At 44.0% G+C, this 16,044-nt stretch overlaps 1 protein-coding gene across 1 annotated transcript in view; it reads right to left on the bottom strand.

The window, feature by feature from the left end:
* Positions 1-14,453, bottom strand: part of CREB3L2 (cAMP responsive element binding protein 3-like 2) — a gene marked incomplete at its 5' end in the record, with an annotated part of 35,685 nt that extends 21,232 nt beyond the window's left edge. Inside the window, one exon of the mRNA XM_009887067.1 lies at positions 14,237-14,453. Within this exon, the coding sequence (XP_009885369.1) occupies positions 14,237-14,453 (217 nt within the window). The remainder of the gene's footprint in view (positions 1-14,236) is intronic.
* Positions 14,454-16,044: the final 1,591 nt, after the last annotated feature.

Below are 16,044 nucleotides of genomic sequence, written 5' to 3'. Positions count from 1 at the left end.
TGGAGCATCTTTCTTATGAGGAAAGGCTGAGGGACTTGGGTCTTTTCAGTCTAGAGAAAAGAAGACAGAGGGGGGATCTTATCAATCCTTATAAATACTTAAAGGGAGGGTGCCAGGGGGATGGGAACAGTCTTTTTTCAGTGGTGCCCAGTGATAGAACAAGAGGTAACGGGCACAAACTTGAACACAGGAAGTTCAATCTGAACACGAGGAGGAAATTCTTTCCTTTGAGGGTGGCAGAGCACTGGAACAGGCTGCCCAGAGAGGTGGTGGAGTCTCCCACTCTGGAGACATTCAAAACCCGCCTGGACGCCGTCCTGTGCAACCTGCTGTAGGTGACCCTGCTCTGGCAGGGGGGTTGGACTAGATGATCTCCAGAGGTCTCTTCCAACCCTGACCATTCTGTGATTCTGTGATCAGCAGGGTGGGAGGCAGCCAGAGTGTTGTGGCTGTGCCACTAGCAATCTGCAAGGCTGACACAAGACCCTTAAACATCTGAAGATATCGAGCTGGTGAGATGTCAACAGAGTTCAGCTGCAAACAAGTAACAAAAATAAGAGCTTATGGCCTCTGTGCTGCTGTATGTCCTTGCTATTAAGACCACACACGTGTACGGCACACAGGCACTGGGCACAAGCTGGGTGACTGGAAGAAGGGAGAAGTATGTACATCTCCAGTGCTAGTAATTACTTTGTGGTGGGACCTAACCTCCACCGCTGGCAAGGAAGGAGGTAATTTGAGTAAAGACACACCAAGGAATCAAAAATGAAAAATACGTATCCTGTAATCAGAAGCTCAAGAACAGTGAGCACAGCTCTGCCAAGAGAAGTAACTGTACAGCAAGGGCTAAACACTGTATTTAAGTTTCTGGAGGGCTTACTCCCAAAGCTTTCTGGGAAATGCAGGAATATAAAAATAGAAGTATATATGAAAAAAAAAAAAAAGAGGTAGTATTGTCTAAATATTAACTCAGGAGAGAGGACATTGCTCTCTTTCAAGCCTCCCTGAGCCTCTCTACTCAGAAACACAAGAACGCAGCTCCCCTCCCTGCTGACTGCAATGAAATACGCAGTGGGTCTGTGGACACCCTCTAGCTTGCTGTGCGTAGATCATTCAGATAAGAGCTTTAAAGTGGTGTCTTTGCCTGGAAATACAGAATCCCCCGGCAAATACAACTTTCAAATGCTTGTTTGGATAACTTTTGCCAAAACCTCCCCCACATCGTGTTGCGCACAGCCTCCGTTTGCTGCCTCTCACACCTCTGGGTCGAGGTACAGGGTGGCAGCACTATGGTCTAATCTACTTCAGACTTCCTTTGGGAAGGAAGGCTACATACAAATGAGAGCTACCAGTGAACCAAGTAATTAGGCCTGAACTTTCTGAGATTTGTATCATCGTGCAAGTAGAAGAGAAATCTAGCCATGGGTGCCCAGTGAAACAGGACACGTCCTCCAAAGCTGCACTTTGTGATGTTCATCGCCTCTAATCCCCAGACTCATCATGAGGATTCAGCTGCTGTAAGACAGCAAGATATGCTGGCCTTCGACCGGTCATTTTGCTCCCCTGGAACCTGACCTTGCCAATTAACCTGACATCCCTGCCATCACCACTTAGATCCGCGCAAACTGCTCGGAGTTATTCTAGGCTTTAAATCCAGTCTAACCAGTTTGTAGGGTTACGGATGGTTTTCAGAGACAGCAGCATGCTGCATTTAACACTGAGATAACTCTGAAGAACTGCATCTAACACTTTTTTGACATTGTCTCTTATGATGCATGGTGACAGCTGTCATTCCAGATGAACAACCTTGTGAAAGGAAGGGATGGAGCAACACACGGGTCGAATCCCACCTTGATCTTCCCCTCTCCCTGCTTTTTCCCAGGCCCTGTTATGCATTCACTATCATGGTCAGTGTTGTGCAACAAGTTACTTTCTTTTGACACATTCCAGCTTCTGAAGTCACCGAGTATCTCTCCTCTGCTCCAAGAGAGCTGAAAGGGCATCTCCCATTCTCCTTTCTCCTCTTCCTGAGCACAGTGGGTTTACATTATTTAAAAATCATTCTTAGTTTATTCTTATAATAGCCCCTAAGCACCTCAGTCTACTTGGTCTAGCACTGTGCTAGCCGAACAAAGTGGCAGCCCTTGCCCCAGTGAGAATGCTGCACAAAACCAGACAAGTTTAGGCAAATAGGGGGAAAATTGAGCAGGCTACAGAATACTGGTCATACCGAGAGGCACAGCCCACCCAGCAAGACAATGGTATTTCTTATGGAGGGGTATGAAGAACCACGAGAGGTTTTATGGAATAATAATAGCAAGCAAGAAGGTGCACATAAAATACTGAAATGAAAGAGCAATGGAGGTTGGCTCGAGGGACCCACTGGAGGGGAAGGGAGGTGTCTTCACCAAGCCAAGCAAGACATGCTGTGGAAAGAGAGTTGATGACTGGCATCAAAAAAATTAAAGGTGAGCGTTTATATTTGATATGATCCAGAAGGTACACATGAATTATTGAAACAGAGTCCAAAACAAAAGGCTGAGAAAATTATCTTGGTGATGGTATTCGAGATGGATATGAACAGGGCAACACTGCATTGCTAAGGTGAGACGAAATACACTGCAAACCATTGAGATATGAAGAGAAGAAAGCCTGAACATGAGGTTTAGCTATTCAAATGGCTAGGAAACCCCATATCCTAGAGATGGTCATGTTGCCTATTAGAAATCTCTTCTCAAGCTTCAAAATCCCAACTCCAAAGTTCACTGTTGAACCATTGATACCAGCTGATTTACCCCCACTCAAACTTCCTATAAACTTCAGAGCTCTATCATGCAATGACTCTTTAGATGAGAAGCACTCCCCTTCACCCACCCTTTCGTAAGTCCATGAATGCCAGGCATTTTGGCACATGAAATATGTCATTTGAGGAGTCTACACAGTACTTAGCAAAATCCCAGCTAATGCTTTTATGTGCAACGCGCTAGCACTATCGGAGTTCGTATAAGGACTACGTTAACTGAACATTAATGTTGCAAAGTACCCAGGTATAAAGCAGTATCTACAAAGGTTTAATTCAGTGTATTTTTGCACATTATATACACCTAAAAATAGGAATGTTTTAATAATGTGATCAAACAATTTCTCTGAAAAACCTGTGTCTTACCAACATGAAGAATGCATGGTGCTCCCCTAACTGAGAAGCTATACCATGTTTTGTTAGTCTCATTTTTTCATGCACAGGCTTCTCTCTCCTTTACCAAATACAATTCAAATTCTGTTTCCACAGAGCTGTTTAATTCCCTCCTAGGGCACAATCAAAATGCCTCACCAACCTGAGTTAATTTCCACAGCGGTCATGAAAATTCAAGTGAGCCATGGAGAGATTAAGGCCAAAAAGTATCTAGTAATTTAAAATGGCCAACTGGAGACAACTGGAATTGGATTTTTCAGATGATTTAGCACTGTTATTATACTTTATGAAAACACAGTATGCATTGAGTTTTCACTTCTGCAAGCTAAACGTCAGAGTTTCAAATCCAGCATCCAAAAAACCCAGGGTTTGTGACACATGCATCTAAGATCTTATCTGCTGTGTCCAAAACTAAAATTACATTTCTTTGGAAAGCTTTTGTGTGCTGCTTTTGTCATCAAGCTTGTCCTACTTTTCCTGCAGACTCCTGTTTAGCATGCATCTTCCACCTTCTTTTAAAAAAAAAAAAAAAAAAAAGAAAAAAAAAAAGACAGGAGCCTCACAAAGCACCAAAGTAAGTTCAATCAGTGTACTGAGCAAAGTTCTCACTAATAGGAAAAACTCTAAACACGTCCTCTTCTTTCCCAGCTGCGCTCATCACGAGTCCAGCTTGGTCCCAGATATAACATGCAATATGTTGTCAGATGCTGTGTACGCGGTAATGCAGGAGAGGAAGCTCAAAATGGTACATAATTCCCTCAGTACGCTAAGTGTAAGCACTGCATGTTGTGCATATCTCCAGCAAGGTGTTCAAGTAGCAAACAAACTCTTTCTGTCCTCTGCCTTTATTTTAGGGGCCCTAATCCTGCCCCAGGTTCCACCATCTGCAGTTAAGATGGACAATGCTAGTAGGATCTGCCCAGCGTACCACAAGTGGACTTTCCCTTCTCACTTTCCTTTCTCCAGATCACTACACCCAAAAGGGAAAAGGCTACGCAACATTTTGTACAATGAAAGCTTAAGATCTTTGAAGTCCATTACGAAGACTGAGTTATGCACAAGTGCTTGCCTTTGGGTGCACAACACACCCAAGTCAACTTCTTTCTATGCTGCACACCTTATACATTATGATGATAGCTTTCAACAGAAATGGATTTCAGTGCTCCTGAAAGCATCACATCCATAGCGTGCATGTGATTTAGGCATACATGAAAAACACACAGTGAAGAAGGCCTGTGTTTGTACATGGCAGAATTAATACATGCTACTTCTGTGTTTGTTAAAAAATATTTTTAATATATCTGTATTTGTATATAATATAAAAAAAAAAAATCAAACATAGTCTCTTAACAACACCATGTGCAGCTTTCCAGGATACTCAATTTTTTTCTGAAGGACTGCAAAATTTTGCTTCTTTCCTTGTTCCATGTAATATTATGGGAAGGCAGGGTAGGAAAAGTAGAAAATAAGGTCAAAAATACTTACTTCAACTGTACTTTTTTTTTAATATCAGAGTTCCCAGTAAGTTTTGCTTTCCTTTTTTTAATTATTTCTATCCAACTACTTCTTCGATCTTGTCCAACGTAGCACTTCCTTTCCTGAGAAAAAGTAATCTTCTCCAATATTGATTAAATTTCACCTTCTGTGATAGATGTACAGAGAAACAGAGCTTACGAAGTAACTAAAAAGATCTCCCTTGCTCCTCCCATTGATTTCAGCACTATTCATTAAAGAGTTTCACAGAGATGCTTTTTGCATGGGTAACCAAGTTGCTTCAGTGAGTTGCTGTGTATTGTTAAACAAATGAAGTTAGAGATGCATTCTGTATCTCTCCCTTCCCCCTCCCAAGCAGAGAGAATGCAAGCATTCAGCGGAACATGATTTTCACCGTTTTTTTCCCCTGCAGTAAAAAGGAAGACGGCACCACCAGGTAAAGAAACCCACACGAGGGCTGTACCACTGAACCTAATGTCGAAGGGAAAAAAGACCCCCATAGCCCCATTACTGCCATGACAGATGGTAATCGCACAGAAAACAGATGCATGTGCTGCACGTCGTTTGAAACAAGCTTGCAAATAAGGCCTGTAGAAGCATCAAGGGGTATCCTTATATGTATAAGCAGCATGAAGAGGCAGCTCTCACCCCCTCGAAGTTCACTGTCCAAGCAACAGATTAAACAGCTAGAGAACGACAAAATCAGAAACTTAAGGAGACCGCAACAGACTACTGGTCAAAGGGCTTTGCACAGGTATCAGAAGAGATATCTTTGGACAGAGTAATGCAAGAAGATCCCTAATGAGTCAAACTATTCTCCAGCCAAGCGTATTTAAATAATCCCCCTCTTCGGCTGTGTCATGAATTTGAGCAAAAGGGCTTCAACTAATTCCTTTTGGTCCATGACAGACCTTGTACTGCTGCCATGAACCACAGGGCTTGGATGCACAGCCGGCACGGCTTCTGCACAGCCATACCATGTACAGCAGCATGCAGCCTCAGATTCGGCTCATCACATGTTAATAAGACACTTTGACTCAGATGGCCCTTAAACTTGCACCAAGGGTCCACGTTTCCAAAGCTGCACTTTGGACAAGCGTTTGGTCCTCGCCTGGGTCCTACCTCTGAGGTTGCTGTCCCTACACAGCTAGCAGCAGGATCCAAGGGTGCTCGCTAGCTCTACACCACAGAAATACAGCTATAAACTGGGAGCCGGCTAACTGCACGGGGAAAACGCTTCCTGGAAAAGGCTCACAACTTGTTTGAGGGGGGAAATGGCTGCTTGCTCTCTGTTGGCCGAAACACCCCACCATGAACCCGAAAGGGCCTCTGCTGATGCGTGGACTCCGGGAGTGCTGCTGGATGTGCCGCTGGCAGGGAAGTTCAGCATCCCCAGCTCTGCAGTCCAGCCTCCCAAAGGCAAGTTGGACCTTTCTGGAGGAATAACTGTGTCCTTGTCTTGCCCCTGGGCTCGCACCATCCCTGGTGCCCAGCTCTGGGCTCACGTAACACCCCCCAGCAGACACAAGCCTTGTTTATCATGCCTGAAATGCTGAACTCCAACGCCACTGCCGCTACCCCCCCCCTCCTCCTCCGTGAGGTGAGAGCCCACATTCATCGACAAACAGTTTCTCTTACAGATTTTCCAGATGGCATTTCCCCCTCCCAGCATGCACACACACTCCCACCGCAAATAATGAAACCGAAGCCCTCGAAACAGACTCGACAAAGGAGATACTGTTTGACTACCAAACATTGGGGTCCTTTTTAAAGTGCCAGGCAGGGAAAATTAAATAAACAGGCAAAGATGAGCAGCAGTGATACTAGTAATCACAACGCACAGCTGCTGTAGCCTTTCTCCTAGAAAAGAATCACCAGTCAAACGGGCATCCCTGCTTCGAGCGGCACGGAGCCCATCTAAAACCCACAGATTATTTGTATCGCTATCAAAGTTATTAAGGTGAAACCAAGGACACATTGTTCCTCCCATGCCTAAGCAGCCAGGGTCAATACCCTCTTTCCTGTGGAGAATTTGACAGTTTTCAATCAGAATCATCATGTCATGTAATACCAGCCAGGAGATGTCTTGGGGTTACAGGTTGTGCCTTAATCTCCCTTCAGACTAAGACTTTACACAAGCATAGCTTTCAGCCGGGATACAGTCCCTGATATTTTTAATTATTTTGCCTAGGGGTAGAAAAATGTTATTTTTATAGCATCACCCTTTACATATGTGGGAGTGAGGCACAGACTGAGGTGGTAGCTTGGATTTACAGCCTTAAAGCCTGATACTATTAAATGTCCTATAAAAGACTGATTTTTTTTATATATTTTTTTTTTTAAGATAAGCAAAAATTATCCACAGAAGCACTGTGTTTAAATAAAGCCATTCTCTCTCACCCATCCGAATTTTTCTCCCCACACAGATGTTGTGAAGGTATATCCATATTATGGCAGCAATCAGGCTTCGACACACTTTAAGAGGACTTGATGCTCACAGCACATAACTAAGCGAGCATGAACGCCGAGCACAGCAGAGAGAATGAGATCACGGGTTTCAGAAACAACACGAATGGAAGCGGGAGGAGTATTCCCCTAACATGCATCATTAGGGAAACTATTCCTGGGAAATCAGCTCCTGTGGTCACTTTTCTCAGAGTTTTGGAAAGGAACTGCAAATGTCCCTTTGGGGAGAAAGGAACTGCAATAGCTCAGTGTCCAGAACCTACCCCCTGGAGGGAAACACCAAGAAAGTGCAGTTCATTTAAACTGTATCTAAGCAGAAATCAAGAGGGAACTTAATCACAGCCTACAAACACCTGGGGAAAGAGGTTTCTGAGAGCAGATGGTTGTTTACTCCAGCAGGAAAAAAGGCCATAAGGAGATCTCATATGTGGAACTGGAAGCTAAAGGTTTGACTGCAAATAAAGTTTTCAATTATTAACAGTAAGCATAAGTAAGCATCAAAATGCCCACCTCTAAATCAAAACTGAGTTTTTTTCAGACACACAGCTGCCCGAGTAGAACTTACAGTCTTGATTCAGAGTGACCTACTGAGATTTCAGACCTTGGAAGTATAAAACTTCAGAAGTCTTCTCATCCTTTAAAACTGCAGATGCTGAACAAGAACTGACTGCTACCCTTCCACATAAAAATAACCCAAATACAGGCTATCACCACCAAATGGCTTCCTCCCCATTTCCTAAATAAACACACAAAAATAAATAGCCCACACAGGAAAAAAGTTTCATTGGAATGCGATTGCAAGAATTACCAGTATGGTTTTGACAGCATCTTTTCAAAACACAAGTGAATTTTGTTGTTCGGTTCCATTTTCTTTAAAGTCAGGGCAAAGGAGGTTCCACTGCCATTGTTCACATTTCATTGACTATCTTTGTTGGTGACATAGATGTTGCGATTGAGTGCACCCTCACAAAGTTTGCTGACACCACCAAGCTGTGTGGAGTGGTTGACACGCTGGAGGGAAGGGATGCCATCCAGAGGAACCTGGACAGGCTTGAAAGGTGGGCCCTTGCAAACCTCATGAAGTTCAACACGGCCAAGTGCAAAGTCCTGCACATGCGTCAGGGCAATCCCATGCACAAATGCAGGCTGGGTGGAGAATGCATTGAGAGCAGCCCTAACAAGAAGGACTTGGGGTGTTGGTTGATGACAAGCTCAACATGAGACGGCAATGTGCGCTTGCAGCCCAGAGGGCCAATCCTGGCTTGCATCAAAAGAAGTGTGGCCAGCAGGTCGAGGAGGTGATTCTGCCCCTCTACTCTGCTCTTGTGAGACTCCCCCTAGAGTACTGCGTCCAGCTCTGGGGCCCCCAACATAAGAAGGACATGGACCTGTTGGAGCAGGTCCAGAGGAGGGCCTTAAAGATGATCAGAGGGCTGGAGCACCTCTCCTACGAAGACAGGCTGAGAGATTTGGGGTTGTTCAGCCTGGAGGAGAGAAGGCTCCGGGGAGATCTTATAGCGGCCTTCCAGAATCTGAAGGGGGCCTACAGGAAAGATGGGGAGTGTAGTGATAGGACGAGGGGTAATGGCTTCAAACTGAAAGAGGGTAGATTTATTTAGATATTAAGAAGAAATTCTGCACTCTCAGGGCGGTAAAACACTGGAACAGGTTGCCCAGAGATGTTGTGGATGCCCCATCCCTAAAAGCGTTCAAGGCCAGGTTGGATGTGGCTCTGAGTAAACTGGTCTAGTGGGAGGTGTCCCAGCCCATGGCAGGTGGGGTTGGAACTAGATGATCTTTAAGGTCCCGTCCAACTCTAACCATTCTATGACTCTATGACTCAGTATTTGGAGAACAACAGACAGAAGCAGGCCAATGCCTCACTCTCTATATAGCGCCTACATAAAAAAATAAAATTAGGATATATAATATAACCTATAATACATAATAAATATGACTAATATATACATAGTATATACATATATATATTATATGTGTGTATATATATATGTATACATATAAAACGTATGAAGACCATGCTGAGCCTCAAGCCCACCTGTGCCTCTATGCGAAGAGACAGCACATGACATCAATATACTGCTTGTGGACTCCATAGAAAAGCAAGCATTTTACCATCAAAAGTGCTGCTTGAGATGAGGGCTGGATTTATCACTGAAGGGCTATTTGCCCTGGAGAAGCGGGAGCCAAATACAATGATTTTCAGGGGTTTATTTGTTTGTTTTGGGTTTCTTGTTTGTTTTTTTTTCTTTTTCAAACCATGTAGGGAGATAGAGTTGAAACTCAAAAAGGAAAATTGGGGGTTTTAAGCACATTACAGGAAAACACAACCCCAGCAGTAAAAAGCCCCATAACAATATAGGTTATATTCTGGGGCCAGCCCCAGTTTTGGCACAGCTAAGCGTAAAATAGAAACACACCATTTCTGCAATCAGTCTGTCAAACCTTTTGCCAAGACAAGCCGCTTCAAATCCAACACTAGCTTCAAAGCATTCCTGAGCCGAAGAGCACGAACAGGAGGGGCAGGTGGGGACCAAGACTAGTCTCAAAAGCAGAGCCCTCAGGGGTTGGGGAAAGGAACGCACCCAGACACCTGGCCACAATTTGAGGAAAGAAACCATACAAATGACTAGTTGGCTCTCCACTGGCTGAGCCCTGCCAGGCTCGCAAACTAAAAAACACACAAAACCCAAACACACACCCACTGCAAACCACCCCCTATCACTTGAGCTGATCCCAGAGGATGGAGAGCCCCATGGAGATGCCACAACCTCAGTATTACTTGGACTTGGTTCTTGCCTATGGATGTCACACGTCCAAAACAAGGGGCAGCCACTGTCCTAAAGTTTGTGCCTATGACTGACAAGATGAAGTACCAGAGAGCAGGGAAGGACCCTACACTAGCATCTCAAGTCACACAGGAGGCTAACCATAGTCCCTGCTGACACTTGGTTCTTCCCTTGCTCCTGGCCATCTGACCCACAGCCCTCCATTTCCAAGCGGCTGCAGAGACTGCAAAACTGAAGACAGACATGCACCAACTGTAACAAAAAAATAGAGCTTTTTTTCCCCCCTAACCATTTACAACTGTCAGAAGTGAACCTGTGCTCCAAACAGGCTCTGATGCGCAGCAAGAGGTCTCCCTTATCCATCGGCCCTATTCTCAGCCTCCTCTCCCAGCTTCTTCATTTCCTTCCAAGAAGCATTTTCCACTTCGCAACTACCCACCATGCTTCTCCACAGCTACTCTGCAGTTGTCTCAAAAATCCCAGGGCTCACCACTAGAAAGCAGAAACCTGCTGTGTGAGAAGCAGCAGCGTAACTGGTGTGGTTCATTGGTACCTGGGATGAAGCCTCCTTTTTCATGTTACAGCCTGGAGCACCCCCCGAGGCCAGGTGCCATATTCACCAGTTCAGGTAAACAAAAGCACATGATCAGCCAGCTGCAAGAGAGCAGGTCAGGCCTATAAATCTCTGCCTCTAGTATCTTTAGTCTTAAGTTATTGCAAAGTTGAATATAAGAATAGATTCGGGGGGGGGGGGGGGGGAACGGGGGACGGACACGACACACCAAACAACTAAATGCCAGACATCTTGCTCACATCTGCTTTAAAATAGCTACTCTTGCCAATGCTTTCACAGTCTGGAGATTTAGGGACTGACACCTTCAGAGACCCAACATGAGCAACAACCTGCCAGTATGCAGAAAAGTTCTTCTGCACAAAGCTGGGGAGATACCCTCAAAACAGTGAAGTCAAAAGAGCGAATAACTGGGGAAAAATGGTGTGGGGACCTTGATTTTATAGATGCTTAAACTTGTTCCCATCTTGAGCTCAACAGGACTTCTCGGAAGAGTTAAACCCAGGCTTACGAGTTTGCCAGGTTTTACACTTCTAGAACTCTTTAAAAAAACTTTATGTAAGATTTACAACTACATGAATGGGTCAATTTAGCAGTTGTAGAAATCGTGGTAAAGGCTGGGTAGTGGCCAAGTGGCAAATGAGAATGGCTCATGGCAGAAGTTAATTGTTGCCCTGCAACAGTTGGTAAGAAGGTGCTTACAGAGTCAGAGCGATCATTCACTGCACTGTAATGTCCGAAAGGAAACATTAAATAACATTTTCAGCAAGATTGTCAGAGGCTTGGCAGCGCAAAAAAAAAAAAAAAAAGAGGGAAATAGACACTGAATGGCTTAAACCTGTTTGGCACATGATCTTCAAGACAAGATGAGCCTTTTTCTCAACGGCCTCCAGACCCAGGCACAACTGCTCTGTGCCATCCTCCTCCTCCTCGCGCTGCTGCTGACCGCAGGCACATGGGTCCACAGCACATGTGTGCACATGCATGCAAGTGTCATACATGAACTCACTAGCCCATTTCTACTCCCAGTCCTTGCAGATCATGTAACCTCACCATGGAAAAACCACGAAAACACGACAGCTGGAAGAGTTCACCAGTCTGCCCAGTGGGGTGGTTATTTGGAGAATGTAAATCTTTTGCACATTATTTATATATGCACCTCGGCCAACCTCATTTCTCAGCCCCTGCCACTCCACAAAATCACTCCCAGTTCCCCAGCAGTGGGAGATCATGCCAGAGCACATGGACTTCCCCCTCCACACCCTGTACCTCCTGCTCCACAAAAGGACACTGATGCTCCCAGTAGCTGTCCCCCTACTCCGCCAAGGAAACTGGCATCCACCAGAGTTGTCAGGATCACTGTGTACCTCCACTGTCTAACAGTGGAGATGCTTTCAATCTCCAGTGCCAAACCTTGCAGCATTGCCACCCACAAAATCCTCCTCTCTTGCTCTCATGGACTCAAGGACTGAAAAATCATCAGGGTAATGCCTTTGGATATCTATCAGACAGCCATGTTAACTGTAATTCTGCGATCTCCTCAAGTATTTCTCTGACCTTCACTGTTTTGAAGTCAATAGGTATTGAAAGGTCATAAGCATGATTCCAGGGTTAAGATTAAATAAAATCCCAAACATCAAGAGCAACTCCTCCTCCTCCCTTATGAAACACTTTGCAGAGTGAAGAGAAGATGAAATACTTTCCATTCATTTTCTATTTTTACACACACTTGTTAATGTTTCTTGGCTTTTTAAAAGATCCTTTGACTAGAGCTCTATTAATTACCCAGCGGTCTCAGCAGTACGAATTTCTTCAAGATTTTTCCCCCAAGGAAACTCCTCTCACTTTTAGCCTAGTTTGAAGCTTCTCCCTATTAACTTCCAGAGAAGCTTGGTTTCCGAAGTTTCTTGTACTTGTTTCTCCTGCCACAATTAAAGTTTCTATCTTCTGTACACATTAATTTAAAGATATATTAATATAAAACAGGAAATTAGGAAATATAAAATGGGAAGGCTTTATGTAGATGATGTTTCCAGATCATCTCCAAAACCCCTGTCTCATACTGAAAAGCCTTCTCACAGGTTTATTAGTTGTCCTCTTGTGAAATCACTAACAGACCGCATCTTGTTTTAAAAGAGGGCTTTAGACTACAAAACTGTCAGCCTTTGAAAACTCATGTCCTGGTGGATCTTCATAAACAGCTTAGCTTGTTAATGCTTACGCATAAGCACTAATCTCTCTCTCTCCCTTTTATTGCTACGCAGCTTAGTACTCTACTGCTTTTCACTGTAAAGCTAATGTTGCAGACATAAACCAATTATTAGGAGTGAAAGTCTGCCATGCTGATTATTCGTAATAGTTACCAGATATGCATGGCCTTGCTCCTCCGCCAACCTCGCTTTTAACTCTAACTCCCCTTCCTGCCAGCAGGCATCTTCACACCAAAACAAGAAGGCTGGATCCCTTCCTCCCACCATTCCTGCATTTCCCTTTTTTCCCCTCCAGATGTTTGTAACTGCTGAATTAAAGATAACTGCTAAAAAATGCTGTTGGTTTTCATCATTTTCTAGGCATCACTATTTCCCACAACCACAGAATATATAAAGTTGTAGTTGTTATGTCTTTACATGATCACCAAAGACTTCTTGAAGGACATTTTTTTTCTTTGCTCTTTTCTTTATTTTCTGAAAAGGAAAAAAGAACAACCTAGGACTTCAGCAAGACAGGTTTTAAAACTGGGGCAGTACCTGAAGTTACATACCTACACGTGTATTTAGAAGCATAAATAAGATGATCTGATTTTCATTTTGCGATACCGGAAGCTCCAGATACTAACTACCGAAAAATAATTGTAGTTTAGAAAGTTGGTTGGTTTGGTTTTAATAAACCTGAAATCATGTAGCTTTGAAGGTACCTCTAGAGACCATCTTGCCCAACTCCTCATTCAGAGTACCACCAATTTGGATGAGGTTGCTCAGGGCCTTGCCTAGCTCACCTCTGAGTATCTCCACAGCTGAAGACTTCACAGCCTCTCTGGACAGCTGTTCAAATGTCTGATCAACTCTCATGGTGAAAATGATTGTACTAACACCCAACCGGAATTTCCTTTCTCACAACTTGCAGCCATTACCTCTTGTGCTATCACTGCATATCTCAGGGGAGTCCAGTTTTGTCTTCTCTGCACCCTTTCATCAGATAGCCATAGACAGCAATAAGATTTCCCCTTTTGCCTCTTCTCCTGAAGACCAAACAGAACCCCACCTCATCCTTTCCTTACATGTCATGTTCTACAGTACTCAGACTTCATGGTGGTCCTCATTTGACTCATTTGGTTTATCAGTCTCCATTTATCTTCAACAACCACAGATGCAGATACATGGAAACAAGTGTATTTCCGGCCCTTCTCCCATTTCTTTTTGATGGGCGCTTTAATTCAAAAATGTTTATAGTTCAAAGTTAGTAAGTTCTGCTGGGCACAATTTCCCTGTCTATGGACAGGTTTCTTTATTCACAATGCCTGCAGACTTAAAACAAACAAATCCCTTCTGTGATTTCACTGTAGGTATTTCAGTTTGCACTGAGCACTCACATGCACCCTTAGGGCATCATTGCCCCATTAGGAACATTTCATTACTGCATCACCACGACAAACGAACAAGGGCTTAGTGCGTCAATGTCAGCAGATTTCATGCGCATCAGTATTACCTTCATTGAAGTTGTCATCGGTTGAGATGTGGGTCAAGGGAGACTGGGGTCGAGAGTCCCCGCAGAGGGAGTAGCTGTGTTCTGCCTGGATGAGGGGCGCTGGGGACGCTGGAGACAGTTCCACCTCCATTATTTCATTCTTCTCAGACAAGAAGGGATCATTCAAGAGCTGGCCTAGGACATCTGGTGAAAACTCATCCAGGAACTCTGTGAAGTGCTGTGGAGATAAAAAAGGGGGGGAAAGTTTATCTCCTTGCCTGTCTGTCATGCCAACAACAGGAAAGCATTGATCAGAATAATTCCAGTATCTGCACTGGGTATCTGTGCCAGTCAGCAGCAGGATCTACCAGCCCTGCCTAACGACCTCCTTCTCCAATCACTACTTCAAGCTGAAGAGCTACAGCTAGAACAAAAGTCCTCTCAGAGGCATACATTACAACAGAAGAGCCTGTGATTAACTTGCAATGAAAACAGAAAATAGAAGCACAGTAATCACGTCCTGAAGCAGCCTCCTCTCCCCCCTCCCCAAATGTACTCACTACGGCACGCCACCAAAAATGGAAAAGCACATTTCACCCAGACAGCGCGAAAGATCAAGCAGGATTTATCACCAGAACACTTTGTGCATGGGATAGGATATATTGGGTTAATGTTCACTGAAGCAGAGAAGAAATAAGAAACACGCTCAGACACAGACTCTGACACCATGTATGACTATTTTAGCCGTGCAGAACATACAGTGCGCTCTAGGAAAGCTGGTCCATGCACGTCCCCAGCCATACAGTTAATGCATTTGCTATAAAACAGGTTTCCCGACTGATTTATTTATTTTAGAAATTGCATTCCACCTAGGACTAGATCCCATATCCAGCTTCTAGGCCCCACAGCCGGAGCTCCTGTCAGCCAGTACTAATTACAGCTTTATTTATTACACTGAATCCATTATACTGACAGCACATGTTATGGCTGTATTTAGTAGGATAACTTTGTGTTTGTTTCTTACTCAAAATAAGCACAAACCAAACCTCCTGGTATACTTCCTTGAGACTCCAATGCAGTTCCCATCAATAGCCAAAAACTCTGCCGCTCTTCTTGGTTTTGTTTCCAACATCAGAAGACTATTTCTTTGACAGACCAAGCAAACACATTGCAAGAAACCATTCCTGCTCATCTCACACACACAAAGAATTCTATTTTTGCACAACAATATTTGTACAATGAATTGTAGCCAGCTTTTCCAAACAATCAAGCTTTATCTACCATCTTATATAGGAGTCTTTGTCGCCTGGGGCATGATCTTACAAAAGCCTAAGTCTGTTTTGCTCTGTTTTTGCAAGCATTATTGATCTTGGCTCTTCATCTTGCTCTCTCCTACAGAAACAAACACTAAAATTCAAGATTCGGCTTCCTGTAGGCTCAATTAAGAATTAAACAGGTCAATAGTGTATAAATCCATGAGGGAAGCGGTGTGCTCACACCCCCATGCACGCACATTTCACAGCTCCAGCAGCATCCGTGGCCTTGAAGCCTGATGCTGAAAAACACTGAGCACAGCCGGCACTCACAGAGTCCTCTGGAAGTTCGAGCGCCTCTTCCAAGATGCTCAAGAATGCTAACTGTGCCTTCTTTCAAAATTAATAAGGCTTCAGTCAATTTTGACTGACACTGAGGAAAAGAAAATATTTACTAAATATAAGGCAATAAACAGAGAACCACAGTTACTATAATGGAATAGCAAGCTAGCTGAAGTAAAGTTTTGCCTTTACAAACAGCAAAACAGATTTGTAGCCTCATATTTACTTGCCATA

This window comes from Charadrius vociferus, unplaced genomic scaffold (assembly GCF_000708025.1).
Source record: "Charadrius vociferus isolate BGI_N301 unplaced genomic scaffold, ASM70802v2 scaffold756, whole genome shotgun sequence".
NCBI lineage: Eukaryota > Metazoa > Chordata > Aves > Charadriiformes > Charadriidae > Charadrius > Charadrius vociferus.
The sequence above is the reverse complement of the archived record's forward strand: the minus strand, read 5'-3'. Positions and strand labels throughout refer to the sequence as shown.